An 18188-nucleotide genomic window follows, 5' to 3' on the forward strand; every position below is an offset into this window, starting at 1 on the left:
ACAGAATCCAGGCAACGGGGTCCTCCAGAGAGCTGGGTTCAAACCAGGTTTACACACACACACACACACACACACACACAAACGCCACAAATATTCACGCTTATCTCTTTCTTTCTCTTTCAGGCACTCTCTTTTGTTGCCCCTCAACTGCACACACCAGTTTCAAGTGATGTCAAAATAAAAGCCTCAGTATATCAAATGATTGTAAAATAAAATACAGTCACACAGACAGATTTCTTGTTATTTAAGGTTGATAGCAAATTATATATCTAAATATTTTTTCATTTACTTCAACTTGACCTATTATTGAATATTTGAAATTACAAAAATGTGCATTGTGAGTTAGTTTAAATAAAGATATCCCAGTTCCACATTCTTAAAATGCAAAGTGTCAGAATGTTTTTTTTAACCACCATTCACCTAGAAATTCAACACAGGTAAATAAACTTTGCCTCCATCTCCCCTTTAATTAATACTACAATAAACCTTTTTAAAAAAAGATTTTAAAAAGGTTGATCAAGATTGTGGTGGAGAAATACAGGGATCTGGTAAAATAACATAATAACTGGATCTAAAAATTAGGGGAAAATTGTGGATCTTTATAGTAAAGAAAGAATTATAATAACAATAATAATAATGATAATAATTTCACTCAAAAATGAGTGAAACTCAAATTCTGTATGTGTTCTTCACTTTATACCTACTTTTTTTTTTTTAATTTAATGCCATTTTTAAGCTTGTGTGTCTTCTCTTGTTCTGTAACCTCATCACATAACTAATTGCCTAATGATTATTCATGAAAATCGATGATTATGGAATAATGGACACACTGGCCAGTAAAAATAATAATTTTGAACATCGGCATTCACCGTTCAAAAATCGACCACCTTACATTCAACTTAAGGCTCTTGAGGCTTCCTTTAAACCACTAGGTGGCGTCAGGACACTTTCCGATTTGACCACCGATCAGGCCAAGGTGTAATAAAACATACAGTACAGACACGAGGTGAACAAATCCAGTGCAGAGATGTACTGTTAAATGCATTTCCAGCTGGTGAAGGCTCGCACAGGTTCTGAAACAACAGTTTAAGCTTCTTCTTTTTTTTTTCTTTTTTTTTTTGTAATTTAGACTGAAGCCACAACCTTTTAATCTCTATTTGAAAAACCCTGTCGATATTTTCTTTTTCCTTTTTTTTGCACAACATTTCAGTGTTAATTTATTTGCACACGTTTCCCATTTAAACTATTTGCACATTACTTCATCGTACATGAAAATGATAAATAGGACAGGTTTATGGTTATTTTTAGTGTGCATGCTTATGGCAGCAGGCCCAATTATACATAATAACACTATTGTTACATCAGCTTCTGTCCCTCACCTGCAGTGAGGCCTATATACCTTCATTTCACATCCTTTGCAGACAGGCCTGCTTTATATTTATTTATTTATTGCCTAATAACATTTTTTTTTAAATTTTGCTTCGATGGTCAGAAATGATCTCGCCGTGCTTGTCGATCACATTTCGCATTTATCCTGATAATAATAATTTGAAGTCACTTGCTGAGCATCTTCTGTAACATCCATCACACAGCAGTATCAGAGCACATCAGCGGTAGCAAACACTTCAACGAAGCAGGTGAAGCATTTTAAACAACCGAGACGAACTGATAAAATCCCCAATTTTAATGCGAGTCCGCGCACAATAAAAAATACAGTTAAATGCGACTTTTTTCCCTTCTTTCTTCCACCCTGAAGCGCAATGAACGTGCAGGACTGCAGAGTTTTAGAAAACAAATACGCTTTAATGACAAAAAGCATTTAGAAATTGTGCAATCGTTGATTTCTTTTTCCTCTTCGTTTGATCACAGATTTCAGGTCACTGCTATTTTGTTTTGGTTTGCCTCTTTTTTCCCCCTCCACACATCAGAAACTCAAATTCAGCTGAAGATTAAACAGGGTGTGATTACAGTATTTTTTTTAAATTTCAGAAATATGAGGCCTTATTTTAATCGAGGGCGAATTATTATGTAATATCTACCCATAAATAAAAAAATGCCATGTGCGTATTGCAAAACGTTACATAAAAATATTGCTATGGTTATTTTTTTTATGATTGGCGATGAAAAGGGAGGTTATAGACCTACTTTGATGTTGTTAGGTAAGACTTATACATTCAGGGGTTTTTTTTTGTACACTGTCTCACATTAACAAGCTTTGGTCTATTAAAAATGTTCCTCTCCAGTCATCAGTATTCCTCAGCTTTATTTGAGTTTCCGCTTTCTTTCTTTCTTTTTTTCTGTTAAATATATATATAATTATTCTTCATAATTTGGTAAAAGAACCTTTTAGTGGGTTTTTCCTCCCACATACACTCCTACTATCAGATCAGGTTATCAATCACAGGATTTCAGTGGCACAAGAACACGTGTCTGTGTTTGTGCTTTGGCACAGACTGACAGAAAAGAAACTGAACATACAAACAACCAAACGAACGAACGAACGAAGCAATACAAAAACGAATGAAGATACATCCCACAGATCGCCTTCTCCGTGAATGAATGAGTCATACAGTAGTAGTAGTAGAAGTATAGCCACTGTGGCCAGAGCTGGTACCAGGATATATTCAGTTTTTTTCTTCTTCTCAGGAAAAGAAGGCAAAATGGGCTGGATTGTTCAGAGTGTTCCAGCCGGACAGTCTCGGTCTTTCTCGTCACAGCATTTTGGAAAAGTACAGAAATAACAAACAGCAAAAACACACTGTAAACAGGCGCACAGAAATGTCTGCACAAAAGGAAAAGCCTTGAAGTCCACCAATACTCAGTCTCAATTGTATTATTATTATTATTTATTTATTTATTTATTTTGTTATTATTATTTGCTGCTAAATTAGGAATGTAAAAATGTAAATACTTTCACATTTTATTATATTAAAGCAATACTGTATTTTTATTGCGAACAAGTTCAGATCGTCACAATAAATTTAGACGAATACCTACAATTTTACAATAATAATAATAATAATAATAATAATAATAATAATAATAATAATAATAATAAATTATCTGGCTGGTATTGGCTTTAATTTTTAAACATTGTACAGCAGGTGTCTGCCATTTCAGCCCTCTCTTGCCACAAGCCGCGAAGAACCCCTGTTGCTTTTGTTATGATGGAAAGATGGCGTTTATTTACCCACACTCACTGCGACTAAATCATCATGCCCGAAGCGAGTTTTTATGTTTTTTCTCCCCGCGGACACGTCTCGTCCGTGTCACACTCTGCCTTTTTTTAATCTCTTCTTCTTGTATTTTTTTAAATAACATATTTGATGATGGCACACTGGCGCCTGGGTCTGGCGTAAAGAAAATGTCGCTGTTTTTTTCTTATTCTTTTTTTTTCTGGTTAGCACACACCACCCCCGATACGTTTGGCAGTTCTGCGGCATGAAACCTCTCCATACGGCTCTGCTATGAGTATTTTTAGCGCTCGCGTGCCACTGCGTGTCCCACTGTGTCTGTCCGTGGGTCCAACATCTAAACTGGCTGAGGTCCAGTTCCGAGCGGTCCAGCACAGAGAATAAAAGAAATAAGGAGGCGTTATACCTCCTTTAAGGGGTCCGTGTTTTACTCGGGATTGAGAACTGAGGTCACTGCACGGGAGTTTGTCCTCCGTGGCGAGGAGGGGTGTCCCCGTACATGTCCTCTCCTCCAGGTATCTGTCCCCCAGCGGGCGTCATCCTCTTCTCCTTTTGCCGCCGGTTACAAAACCAAACCCTCACCACCTCCTTCTCCAGCTGCAGGCTGTCCGCTAGGGAGTTGATCTCCGCTGCTCCCGGTTTTGGACATTTGAGAAAATGGCTCTCCAGAGCCCCTTTGACGCCCACCTCAATGGAGGTTCTCTTTTTCCTTTTCCGTCCCTGTGCCGCGATTTTATCCAAGCTGGTGGGGCTCCCCGAGGTGGAGTCCGCCTCCTCCAGCCACTTGTTCAACAACGGTTTTAGTTTGCACATGTTTTTGAAGCTGAGCTGAAGCGCCTCGAACCTGCAAATGGTCGTCTGAGAAAAAACGTTCCCGTACAGTGTCCCGAGAGCCAGTCCCACGTCCGCCTGGGTGAAGCCAAGCTTGATTCGCCGCTGTTTGAACTGCTTGGCAAACTGCTCCAACTCGTCAGAGGTCGGCGTGTCCTCGTCAGACTGATCCTGATGGCCCCCGTGCTGGTGATGGTGTGTGAGAGACTGCTGGTGGGCCCCGGGGCCGCCTCCGTGTTCACTGAGGTGCGGACTGTGGCTGTGGTGGTCCTCTTCGCGCAGAGAGTGGTGGTGCATCCCCCCTTGCTCTCCCCCCGGCATCAGACCGAAGCCGGACTGAGAGTACACCAGGCTCTGGCCCTCAGATGTCGCCATACCGGAGATGTGCGTTGTGGCTGTGCTGGTTCGCCATGCTCTGGCGTCGTGATGCGCCTGCTGGTGCGCTAGGTGAGGGTGTCGCTGTTGCTGCTGCTGCTGTTGTTGCTGCTGCTGCTGCTGCAGACTGCTGGAGTTCTGCAGCTCCTCTCGGTCACTGTCATGCAATACGGGTTTCACGTCCTGTTCTCCGAGGGGACTAGACGGCCAGGGTGCCCCGCTGTCACCGTGAGACAGCGCCGTTATCCACTGGTGCGCGTGGCTGAGCGGATGCCCACCGCCCGGTAACGTGCTATAGTCGTTCTGGAGCAGGGTGTGCGCGTCCCTGTACGCTGCCGCCTGCTGCATGCTCCCGGACTCCGAGTGCGGCGGCGGCGCGCTGCTGGGGGTACTGAGGACGCTGTAGTGGTTGGACGTTGCGGTCGCCATAACTATCGGAGCCAGAGTGATAGCTGGAGTTAAAAGGAGGCTGCCTTTGACAGTAACTCTTTTGCGCCACGGGGCAGCTAGGCGTCTCTCTCCAGCATCTCCCGGGCGCTGTGCCAAGGGGACGCAGAGGCGCGCACCTGTGGTCCGCCTCGCTCCGCTCTTTATTGGCCAAGAACGGTTGACAGATGTGGTTACCCCTGACAGCACCCCGCTCATTGGTCACGGGAGATTGTACAGAAACCCCAATCACTCTGCCCAACAATACAGGCAGTCCTGCAGGATGCTAGAGTACTACAAAGTGGAGGGAGAAATCAGGCAGTGTAAACACAGAATAGGCAGAAGAATCTGGGTTGTACTAAAAGAAAAAAATAGGGGGGCTGACGTTTCTGTCTTTGTTTTAAAGTACTTTTATAACCTTGATCTGGGTCACTGGGTCACAAGTGTTGGATTTGTGCGTCAAAACGCTGCGTAAAAGTTACACACGAGATGAAGACTTTACATATTAATTATTGTAGGATAGTCATCACTCCCGTTTTAATCTTTTTTTTAAACGCAACTTTCAGGGAGCAAAATGTTCAAAATTACCAAACATTCCGACCACGTCTGATTCCACGCGCGTGAAGTTGGATATCTGGAGGTTATTTTGCGCCACGAAAACAAAGCAGCGATCGTGACGAGAAACTTCCAGCTGCCTCTCTGCCCCCAGGACGCTGTCCAGAGAGAGGGGCTGCGTGCTTCCAGCCTCTGCCCCGTTACCATGGCGAACGCAGTGAATGGAACAACAACGCCCACGTCACAGCTGCAATTCGCTCCTTCTTTTCGTTCCGTTCCAAAGGGCTCATTGGGGCCGCGCTCTCGGCCGACGGGACAAATAATAGGGAGGAGGGGGCGGGGGGCAGAGGAGAGGGCAAATCGGGGCCGAAAATAGAGGAGGCTTACAAGAATGGATCCCTCAGCCTGCTCTGAGCCCACTCCACCCTACACCACCCGCCCCCGCCTCCACCTGCCTGTTGGGTAAACTTTGAGATGTGGCACGCGAGGCTTGGCTTTTCAGACAGCAGGCCTCGACCTTTAATGTGCGGATGAGGAACAAAATGTAGAAAATATTTCCTCCTTCAGCAAATTAGTGCTCTCCAACATGAGTTAGTTTGGTATACCCACAAGTCCCATATACCATTTAAAATATCCACTTTATTGCACTTTAAAATCTCTTAGCTGAATAATTCATACAACTTTAGACTAATCCAGAAAATTCCACACTTATTTGACAGCTAATGTTACCTGTAACTATGAAGATTGAGCTTTTAAACATAATCTGATGCATTGATGTTTGATTAAAGCTGTGCTGTAATGACGATTTTAATGTATATTATATTATAAACACTACTTTGTGTACATTTTGGTCATTTTGCAGACTTTAAATTCTCCATGAAAGTGTTTTTAATGGAAACTAAGCTTTCAGTACCTCGTTTATCATTGTAGCACAGGATCATTAAGGTGTTGGGAAGACAATATCAGTTAAGTTAGTGAAAATTCATCAAAGCACTAATTTTTTTGCAGCATCTGCTGGTCCTATCTTTAAATTAATGCAATAATATTGAAATTAAACTATTCTTCATTCTGCTGAGTCCCCCTGAAACCCTATTAGACCCCTCGGGGGTCCCTGGACCTACTTTGGCAACTACTGGTATTTAGGAGATGTGATTTTATTGGCTCAAAGTGGGGCACTGACTGTAAGACATCACAGCTATTAGGAGGTTAAAGGAACCTCAAAGGACCAAAAAACATCAATGTTTCACCTTCAAATAGGGATGCTGTGCAGCATCATGGGCATCATTGAACATCTGTGTAATCTTTTATATATATATAAAATAAATTTAAAGCCAGAGGGACTCTAAGGCATGCAAAGAAAATAGCATTTATAAGGTTATTGAAGACCACGGTGACCTACAATAAAATTTCATATAAGAACTGATAGGTTAACCAATAAATCCTTCGACTGATTGAGCCGAGGATGCATAGACATAAACTGACGCGCTCAGATTTATAGGGATCGAAAGAACACTGGCTTATGATTAGGGTGTAATTCGGAGAATTACCAAATGTGTCGCCAGGGGCTCTGGCAAGCCGTGTGTTGAGAGAGGCAAAACATATTACCCTAATAGACTAATATGCAAACTACTGGCTGCCCAATTACAGGACTTAATAACGCATAAACGATGCGGGTCCTGTTCTTACAAGACGAAGAGGTCGTTGTTAATTCAGTCAAAGGGCCGGCTATGCTGTCAACACAGGCAGCGCTTTTGCACACGCATGCAGTCTTCGTTTCCCTGTCTGTATTCACGAGTGAAAGTTAATGATGGAGATTCTGAGCGTTAAATTAACAGTAATTATGGCCCCAGTGCTGTAAAGATTCAATTTCTTCCCAAGTCTAATGGGCCAAAGTGTCCCTGTGCGCAGGCACAACTCTTTATGAGATATTTATGATTGAATGATTATGATTGAGATGGAACGAAAACAAACACGCGCACGGAAAAACCCACAGAAGAAAGGCATCTGTTCCTTTTTTACATTTCCTACATTTTTGCTGTATTTGAATTTGTTTTTACTCTCTCTGTTTATTTCTTTTTTGGGTGTAGCAGTGCAGCAGGAGTACTACATTAAAGGCCAGCACTTTTTGAATCCAGATGTGAAAAGCCTTTTTTATTGGCTCCTGTGTAAACAGTACCACCCGCTCTCCCACACTGCTTTGAGAACGAACAGTTCAAGTGTGAGGTGAAGCCATTAATGTGAGCGAATGTTTGCAAGCACACCAGTACTCTGGCTGCTTTCACTTTCTCTAGACCAGTATGTGACCAGCCCATGTCCCTCCCCCTGTGGGAACTCTAACACAGGGGTAACTGGGGCAAGGGGGGCTCCTTTATGCTGCCGGACACAGGGAGATAATGGCCATTCCTCCACAGCTGGCCCATACAATCAAAGGAAGAGGGGGCTCGGAGGATTCCAGCTTTAACCAGCCCATTGTCTGGGCTAATTACATCTGAATGCAAGACTCGGAGAACCCACCTCCCCCCTGAGCGAAACCTGAACAGAATACCCCAAACAACCCTTCAGAGATGAGGGAGAGTGCACAGACACGGGGCACACACACAGGAAAATATAAACCCTGGACTAATTCATTACCCCTAAATGTAAGCACACAAACACTCATGCGCGCACACACACACACACTCAAGCCTCGTTCATTACCCATACACACTCTTGTCCCCAGCAGGCTCTTATCGTAGTTTCATGTCTCTCACTCGCTCTCACACACACATACTCACTCAGATGTGGCACTCAGCATTAGATCAGATCTCAGCTTGCTCCTCTCAGAAGAGATGAGGAGGTCTTAGAGGACTTAGGTTGAATAGAAAACACAGAGAAGAGCCATTCCCCAATGCACCCCCAAAGTCCCAATCTACACACTCCCTCGCGCCCCCAACCACCAGTGCTCGACTTCATCTGCAACCTGAAGTACGTGGCCTGGGCTCCGTTCGGTGCGGTCTGTTAAAAGTATATGTCAGGAGGTGATGCTTTAGTGTTTTCGGTTGTTTTTCGGGGGTTGGAGTCAGAGAATACATCCAGCTGGATTGATATGGATTTCCTCCAGTATGATGAGCACTGCAGTGAATGCTGGTGTTTGAAATAGAAAGAGCAAAGACAGAGAAAAAATGTGTTGCTGTGATGGCTTATACTAGAAAGTGCAGGTACAAACACAATAAATGGCTTTAAAAATGTCTGTAAGAGTTTGCTGCTTGCATCAGAGATTTTGAATGGATGTTGGAATTTAGGCTGAAGCTCTGAAAGAGTTTTAAATGCAAGAACCAAAAGCAGCTGAAATCAGTCAATGATTATTTGCTCCGAGAATTTAAAAATTAAATTTTTTAGCATGGCATTTAAAGCAGTTGGTGTGCGAGTTGAATTGTGAAGGACGACGGCTGTAGAAAATTTACAGATGAAAGCCGTTAAAATGTCAGCTAATCTGTAAACGATGACTGCAGATGAAATTTAATCTGAAGTTGAAGTGCCAAAGATAGTTTGGACTAAATGATAGAAATGTCAGTTGGAGTATAGTTGTGTAGTGAGTTAACATGCAGAGGCTGAAAGCTGTTTATTAAACTTTAATGTCAAGTTAAGGACTGTAGACAGTTTGTGTGAAGGATGAAAGCAATTGAAACCACTACCGCAGATAGTTTAAGTGCATCGTAAATAGTTGTAGAGTCAGTTGATGTGTAGCAAGTGGTCACCTGGAGGGTTGAAACATGAAGCCAATGCAGAAGTGCCAAAATGCAGTTCCCTGAACGGCCATTTGAGGCTGGCACCAAAACATATCAGTGAGTTGGTCGCCTTAAATATCAATTGTAAAATCTTCAACTAAATACCAGCATTATCCATGTTTACAGCCTAGTACCAATCTGTAAAGATAACCTGCTCATTTGCATTTTATGAAAACTTAAACTTCTGCTTTATTATTACGGGCATTGCAGTTTTCAGTTGCAGACTGATGCCGACTAGGTACCTTCTGCTGAACCAGACCTATCAAACATATTTGCAGGGTTGGTTTAATTTGGGTCATTTTGCTGCAGTCATCTAGCAAATAACATTTAATTCAATTCAGTTTTTTATATAGAGCCAAATCATAACAACAGTCACCTCGAGGGGCTTTATATTGTAAGGTAAAGATTGTACAATAATGTAGAAAAAACTCCAACAATCAAACGACTCTCTCTGAGCAAGCACTTGGTGACAGTGGGAAGGAAAAACTCTATTTTATAAGGAGGAAACCTCTGGCAGGACCAGGCTGTCATGACTGGTTGAGGGTGAATTAGGGCGTGGCTTGCTGTGCAAACAGTCATACCAACAGCTCATACAAGAAGACTATAATAACTTAGACTTTGGTCCTTCCATGCTACATATACAAGCATATAGGGAAACAACCTTTCTCAAGAATTTCCTGTGTTTGGAGGAGGTCTTGTTTTTTTCCCAGCTGATGAAAAACTATCTGCTGCAGATGAGCCGTATCTGAAAGTCAAGTATTTAAGAAATATGAAGAAATACATTAAAGGCATGACACAAGACCTGAGACATGCAACTGACTCATCAGTTGATCCACTGACTCTTCAGTGAAACCTCATAAGAAATGGTCTCAATGCAAGGTGGGCTTCTAAGGAAGGAAAACAGGGAGAAAAGGCAGAGAAGAGTTATGCCAAATTACACAAGAACTGGACTGAAAATCAGTGACAAAAGGTTTCTTGGACCTGTTGATGAATACAAATTAGAAATTTTTGGTACAAGTTGTTGCCAATATATATAGAGGTCAAGAGAGAGGTACAAGAGTGAGTGTCTGGAAACTGTCTGATTGGCACCAGATTAATTTTTCAGCATGACAATGACCCCAAACACACTGCAGTACACACACACACCTGGATCAAAAAACAAACAATATCTTTTCCCAGAGCTTGGACCTCAAAATTACTGGAGCAAAATGGAATAAAAAGGCAGCCAAAATCCAGTGAAGAGCTTTAAATATCCTTTAGGAAGCCTGGAAAACTATTCCTGAAGACTACTTAATGAAATGACGAGAAAGCTTGCCTATAGGTAAACAAATCACTGCACCAATTTTTGATTTTTCTAGCAAAATACAAAGAAATGAGGGGGTAGCTCAAGATTTTTGCACAGTGCTGATGGTTTGCATACATATAAACAGCCAATTTCTCTTTTCCTAGCTTGTAAGTACTGATATATGGACATATACACCAATTTCCATGGACACGTTTCGCATTGTGCATTTGTGTACGTGTGTGTGTTTATGTGTATAAGAGGTGGTGTCAGGGTTGGGAGGTCTCACTGGTGCTCAGTTTAGCATTGATTTATTCTCTTTCTCCAATTTATTTCCCCTTCGCCTGATCTGCCTCTGGGAGGACAAATGGAGGAGAAACACCAAGCGCAGTAACTATCTCACACACACATGCAGACACCACTAGCTGTATTTTACACATATAGTGACAAATGTTTCAAAGTACAGAAATACACTCAAATACTCAAATTCATATTTCTGTATAGGGGGTGGAAAGCCAACACACACATATAGTCAAATACCTCTAAAGCCTAGATCTCAATTTCCAGTGTTTCTGTGGTGGACCAATCAGACTGGTGACCGTTCTGTGGATCTATAAATTCACAACACTCCTCAAGTCCCAAGACACCAGAGCTACTATAAGACTTCCCATGTTGTCCCATATAACTGTCTTCAGAGAACCTATAAAGACATTAAGGGACGCTCCTACCTCTAGCTGAGTGGTCATAATTCACCAGCAGGTATTTTTACCGTGACATTGCTGTCGAGGTGCACAGATTCATCTCTCCTCCTGCTTTAAAATGTCCTACACAAACTCCAGTCAGGGGAAGCAGTCGTATTTTACCGGCAGCTACTTGTCACAGCCTGGTGTAATGGTTTGGAGGTGTAGGGTTGTATTGGAGTGTGTGGCCTCGTGGATACAAGCTTAAAGCCTCGTGTCACTTCTGCTTTGGGGGGTGATAACGAACCTCTCCCTTTTCTCCTCAAGCAGAAAAAGAGCACATCAGGAAAAGGGGGAGTGCGGGACGGGAGAAGAGGCAGGTAGGTCGTTAAACCCACTTGAAAGCTCAGCGCCTTGATCGATAGTCTTGGGCCAAGCAGGGATTAAAATCAGGCTAAGTCTGTTCCAATCAATACTGATGGCTAACCCTGGGGTTAAAGCAGGAGTAAATCTCCATAAACGTCCATACACAAATCTGCACTGCGCCCTACAGTACAAATAAATCTACAGCTATCCATGCAAATGGACACACAATGGGTTACTGTGTGAGCACAGTCGATATGAATGAGTCCTGTATAGGCCTTCAGCGAAGACAGACTGGTTGTTTGTACCTGGGTATATACTGTTTATGTGAAAGATTGAAGTAATAATGGAGTTTGTCGATGAAAATGAGCAGACTGAGTAAAATCCTTATAAAGAGGTGCAGAGTGTTTAAATTGAGAAACAAACAGCAGGTTTCCATGTTTGTGCATACACACAATCAGAGAATGATTTAAAGAGCTGACATGTATGACTGACTGCTTTGCACCCTAACCGAGGAGGGCCATTGCTGTCTAGACTGATCTTACAAACATAGGTCTCTCTATTGATTACTAATACTGATCAATGCAGGTATTGACAGGAAAGCATGTTGTATTTCGATATTCCAATCAGCTAATTTTTCTAGTGTAAAGTTTAATGTCTCTTTCTTAAATGGCTATCGGTTTCCTCTAATCATTGGGGACAGATCACAGACCACAAAAAAACAGGAACCAACAGAAGTAAAATTGATAAAAACTGATAACTGTTGCTATAGTAGCAATAGTTTGGGAAATATTTTATATTAAGTCAGGAGTTTCTGAGGATTAAAGACTATGTTCACGGTTGGGGCGGGGGTGGATGGTGGGCAGCCAAAAGTGACATCGCATCAGCTAGCGTGAGCCGTGATTTGGTGTTGTTTCAGCTTGTCATACGCTTTTTTTGGTTTTTGTAATGTGGAATGTGCCAGGTTGAAGACACCATTTTCTATCGATTTCTACTTTAATTTCAATGAATCAGTACAAGAACTATGTATGTATCAGTACAAGAACTCAGAGACTCTCAGATTATACAGAGGGAGATGCTGCAACAGCTTAAAAAGATTAAACTTTCTGGAGAAAACTCTGGAAAAAAATCTCTTTGCAATTCCTTCTACTCCTATATCAGCACTGATATGAAGGTTTTCTTTGTGTAGTGAGTCCAAGTGTTCAGGAGAAGATTACAGTTGTGATGGGACTATGATGATGTCATTGTTTGTGTGTGAAACAGCAAACGTATCAATTAGGCCATTAGATGAGAAGACTTTATGGTGAGTCTCATTTAGCAGTTATTTTCACATTTAGTGTATACTACTATGTGTATATAGAGATATTAGCTTTAAATTGTGTGCTAGTATACTTTTATTTGCTATTTTCAATACATTTGGGGATTCACAGTGAAATGTACAGATACCAGCATCTTACTGGGATGTCCTTAACAGTCAAAGATTTAAAGGTTGAATATTGTAACCTTCTTACTCTGATCACAATTTCAGTACAATTGGGGGGCCAAACAACTTGCTAGCCAATGCTAGCTAGCTAACAACAACTTTGTCTTTATCAAACATTACTGTTTAATGTGGTGTTGTAACATGTCACCGTCAGTGAAGAAGAAATTAGATTTATGAGTGGTCAAAGAGTTAGCAAGTTGCAAATTTTTGCTAACGCAGCTAGCTTAACAATCCATGAGATGCTGCTATTATTATTCGCTATGAGTGCACAGCTAGTTTGTGAAATTCAGACCTTAATCTGGTAAGTACTAAAGTTTCTTGATGTCGTGTGTGTTTTGCTTGAGATATCCACCTTATTGGAAGTGAAACAACCACTGGCCACTAAGAAAAATTTCTTATTTCAAAGAAGTTGGAACAAGTGTGCTGGACCAAAAATATCCTTAAGATTGTTTTAGTCACCAGCAGATTGCCTCAGTTGCCCAGTTGACTTGTCTGCAGATATTTGCTAATTACTAGCTAAGCAGTAGTAAAACTTCAAAAAGTGTTGACAATTAAATTGAGACAGCCACACCTTTTAAAATGTGCTGGGTGCAGTTCTGAGGCACAACTTTTACTTTGAAGGCAAATGATCTCCATTTTTGCGTTTTGTGTAAACAAGACGGTGTGTTCCAGATGGTTGCCAGTTGGTTGGAGATCAGTCTCTACGCCTGTGAGACTTGAGCTTTAATTACTTGACCCTGCACTATTACCATGATTGTCACACATCCAAAATAGCGGAAAAGTTAGTCTCAAGAGATTGTATGCAAAATCTCAATACTCTGTGCAATACACGAAGGTAGGAAAAAAGTACCCAAAAGAGGCAAAAAGTTATTTTTCTACTGCTTTTACACATTTTTTCTCTATCTTGTTTACATGTTAACAACTAAATTTAACACACGCTTACAAAAACCTGACAGCTCTGTCTAAAACCCCTTGAAACCAAAAAATACAAGCACATTGTCCGCTTTTCACTTAGACTCCAATGTGAAATCATACTTTTTTTTTCTCCCCCCACCGAACACACAACACACAGTTGACAATATTTGGCACAGTCTTCACAACTCAGCTCTCTTGTGTTCATGTGCTAAAGCATTGTCTGTCAAAACGCTGAAGCAAAAGGATCAGTTGGCCACACTGATGACTCACAGGTGCAAACACTAGTTACTAAATTGGTCAATTACAAATCAGAACAGAGGGGCGAAGGTGAGTTCTCTTGCTTTGGAGATGAACGGATGACAACGGTGCACAGAGAAATGGAGGGAGAGGGTAAAGAGGAAAAGGGCACAAAAGATAAAGAGGGAGTTGCATTGTAAAAACAGCTGGGTAAGTTTGGGTGAATGGAAAGATGGACATTTTTATTTTTATCAACAAAAATGTTCGAGGAGCTGCTTTTCATTTGATTTTGCAAGATTTCTGTTTACTGGCTTGTTGTGATGCATTTTGTTTTAACGAGTGTAGTTCAAGAAGATTAAATTATCTCACAGTTGAGTTAAAAAAAAATTTAGATTTCCATTTTAGATACAGGACACAATATATGGATGTATTTTTATAATGCATATTTCATATATTAAAAAGAGGACTCCATATTTATTCTATGAAATGTGCTTTTATTGTGGATCGTGTCACTTGCATGCATCTCATCTCTTTACCAGAGAATCTAGCTGCCTTTAACCCCTGTGTCCTCCATCACTCCTACGAGCTGTTGGGGGTTGTGGAACGAGGGCAGAAGGAGGGCTATTCAATAGACTTCTTACTTTTGTGTGTCTTTTTTAAACACCCAACAAACACACAGGCCCCCCTCCAGTGCAGCACCCACGCCAAACCCAGATGCAAAGGCTAGAGTTTGGGCCAAGTAACATATATTTCCCTGAGTTTATAAGTAAACCAGTGTGTGATGTGAGAAGCATCAACCACATCTCCTGGTTTTAAATCATTTGTGCTGAAATCAGTCACGCTGCTATGTTCATGAAGTTAAGGTAAAGAGGACGTGTGTTCGAATGGATAACATGTGATAGAGATGGTGTGAGGCATGACTACATTTAAAGATCTTTTCCTGAAACTTACCCAAGATGCATGTCCAGAAATCGAACCAAGATGGATAGGGGAGAGACCTTGGGGAGCAGTAATGGTTGTTCTCAGTGTGGTAATCAAACTAATCTCTGTCTTGTTCTCTTACTTGTTTTCTCTTTCTAAAGCTCTTTTAAATCGAGTTTTTCTTTTTCTTTTTTGCTTTCCTGTGTTGCTTTCCTTACATGTACCTCCAATTTTTTTTCCCTGAGTATGAAATCTTCAAAGGATTAGTCCCCCAGTGTTTCCAGTCTCTAGTTACCATGGGATACAGATGTGCTCAAGTTCATTACAGTGTCTCTCAGCATGTGGAATTTCATAATGAACAGACAAATTCACTGTCAAATAAAACATGAAAGCAACGTGGTATTTGCCAAGAGGATATGTATTTGTGGAGTAACTCTAATATTGAAGGCTGTACTCCGATGTGTAACAGCTTATTTAATGAAACAATTGTGCATGTGCAACCATATAACTGGAAATTTGAAGACAAGGTACCAGGATTTCTGCACGGATTAAATCTTATCTGATCTTTAGCTTAGTCGCAAGTATACAATTTGTCTTTATTCACCAATTTAAGTAATAACTTGAAGTACAGGCTGGAAAAAGAAAGCGAACTCCTGAATTTGCAGAAGCTTCTCTTTGGCAACAACAAACTGCAATGAAAGTTTCATATAGCTGCTTGCAAATGAGGAGTCATTTCGAACCATTCCTCCCTCTAAAAGTGTTTCAGTTCATCAATATTTCTGTCATGCCTCAACTGAACAGCCCTCTTCAGGTTATGTTGCAGCATATTAATGAATTAAGGTCAGGACTCTGACTTGGACATACAAAAAACAGGATTTTTTTTTTTTCAACCGTTCTATTGTTGCTTTACTTGTGTGCTTTAAATCATTGCTTTGTCTACTCAAACTCTGTGGAGCTTTTAGTCAGAGACTGCTGCAATGACATTCTCAGATTTAGAATTAATTGTTCCCTCAGTGATTGCAAAGCATCCTGACTGCACCATATGCCAAACAGCCCCAAACCATCATGCTTCCTCTACCATGCGCCATAGGTTTTTTTTCCCCTCCAAATGCCAAAATGCCAATGAATTCCACTTTTGTCACAATAATGCACAAAACCTTGTCCCAGAGATGCTGTTGTGTGGGACATCCAGGTGACTTTTTTGGTATCTGCCATTAACAACGTTGTTATTAAGTGTCTTTTTTATAGTAGACACTGAATCAAAGTTTCAGTGTCTACTATAAAAAAGACACTGCATCAAAGCTAGTTGTAGAGATTTCTGGCAGTTATTGTGCTCTTGATGTGATCTTTGCAGGATCACAGGTATCCTTTTCCTTAGCTACACTTTCCAGTTCCTCCTGGGGGTTCCCGAGTCATTCCCAGGCCATATGAGGAATATAATTGCTCTGAATTGTGGGTCTAACCCAGGGTCTCTTCCCAATTCAGGTGCCCTTTTGAGGTGCCCAGACCACCTCCAAAGGGACGGACTTAAGAAGATCCTAATCAGACATAGACTACTTCAAATAAGTCCTTTTAACATGGGTTGACAGAACTATGAATTACCACCATATAACCTGGTAGTAAATATATTATAGGGTTACCCAGGCTACCAGAACTTGGAATGTCCCCTAGCGACTAAACATCAGCGACAAAGCAGTTCGCTTCCTGTGTGGATGGAGCTTAATTTCATCTCCTGCATTGGAATGCCTGAATCCAAGTAATGTTATTAGCACAGATATTGACTTATTTTTTTCAGCCTGCACTTTATCACTCAGTGAGATCAGCAAGACTTTAAAAGTAGAACTTTTTGTGTGTTATTAGTGAAATTGTGTTTGTCTGTAAATGTGATTTAGACAAAGATTAGGCTCATTTTACGAGTAATTAATGCAGAAATCCTGGTAATTCTAAAGGGTTCACAAACTTTTCTTTTGCAGCTGTCTCATTATATGATTGGCAGATGCACAAAAGCAAAGAAATGAAAGCAAACATTGCATTTTTTTGTGAAGGAATACTGCTTTACACGCTTCTCCTCCATGCATATCAAATATGCTTTAGCAATTGAAAAGCATAATTCAGGGTGGAGGGAAAACAGAGGAGGCACTCTTGGAGGCAACCTAGCCAATTAATTTGCCGCTCAGATCTCAAAGCCTCACTGGAGAGGTGCTAGGCTACATACCACCAGGCTAATTTGTGTAGTAGGTCTGTATTAAATATATGCATGAGGCTAATTCAGTTAGTGTCGTAGCCCTGTAGCTGTGGTGAGTGCGGCGCTAGCTCCCATTAGCGATGTTTCTGCCTCCAGTGGAAATCAACAGAAGTCGAGGCCGATGCCGCTTTTTTGCATAAAGCAAACAAAATTAAATTTGCTTCGCTAAATCAAAGTGTAGTGCCAAATGTGGGACTCTCTCGCGCTCTCTCCCCCGCTGTCTCTGCCTCTCTGTCTGTCCGTCTGTCTGTCTCCTTTTCTCTCTGAGGGATAAATTACTCCAGAATCATAAAAGAGTAAAAAAAAAATTATAGAGAGAGGAAAAGAGAGATTTTAGTCAAGTGGGATTCCCCCTCCCAAACAATCCCGGCATGCTTTTGCTTACTGAGATGCGTCTCCAGCGTGTTGTGAGAATTTCTCTGATTTCGGCTGTCTTGCTCTGCATGTTTCCCTGTGTGTCTCTGGTTGTACGGTGCATGCATTTACAGGATTTGTGTGTCTCGATCAGCATGATCTCACAGGAAAATTCATATTTATTTGTCAGGAAAATTAAAGTCATGTTCAGCGTGTGATGTGAACAAAAACGGAACAGACCATCTGGGCGAGTTTTGTTTATTTATGTTTTACATTAACATTACAAAAACCGTGATACAAACCATATCCAAACCTCATTTTAACTTACAGTTTGTCTTTTGACCATGAGTTAAACTTCATTTTAAACATGTTTCATACTGAAAATTAGATGTGATGGATTCTCGAGAATGGGATTTAATCATGTGGTCGTGTGAGAATTCATTTATTTTGTGCAGAATTTATTGCCAGATTCAGGTGCCACTATCAATATGTGTAAAAGAGTGTGACAGAGTGTGTTTGTATTAGTGTGTGTGTGTTTGTGTGTGAGGGAGACAGATAGA

At 41.2% G+C, this 18188-nt stretch overlaps 1 protein-coding gene across 1 annotated transcript; it reads right to left on the reverse strand.

Annotated features, from left to right (window-relative positions):
* Positions 1 to 3644: 3644 nt before the first annotated feature.
* On the reverse strand, positions 3645 to 5045 carry pou3f2a (POU class 3 homeobox 2a). The gene has a single exon (XM_063495735.1). The coding sequence runs from the start codon at positions 5043 to 5045 to the stop codon at positions 3645 to 3647; it is 1401 nt and encodes a 466-aa protein (XP_063351805.1).
* Positions 5046 to 18188: the final 13143 nt, after the last annotated feature.

The sequence above is a fragment of the Pelmatolapia mariae genome, linkage group LG15, assembly GCF_036321145.2.
Source record: "Pelmatolapia mariae isolate MD_Pm_ZW linkage group LG15, Pm_UMD_F_2, whole genome shotgun sequence".
In the NCBI taxonomy this organism is placed as follows: Eukaryota; Metazoa; Chordata; class Actinopteri; order Cichliformes; family Cichlidae; genus Pelmatolapia; species Pelmatolapia mariae.

Excerpts from the sequence above, each read along its gene's own strand:
- pou3f2a (XM_063495735.1), bottom strand. The coding sequence starts at position 5,045 with ATGAGCGGGGTGCTGTCAGGGGTAACCACATCTGTCAACCGTTCTTGG.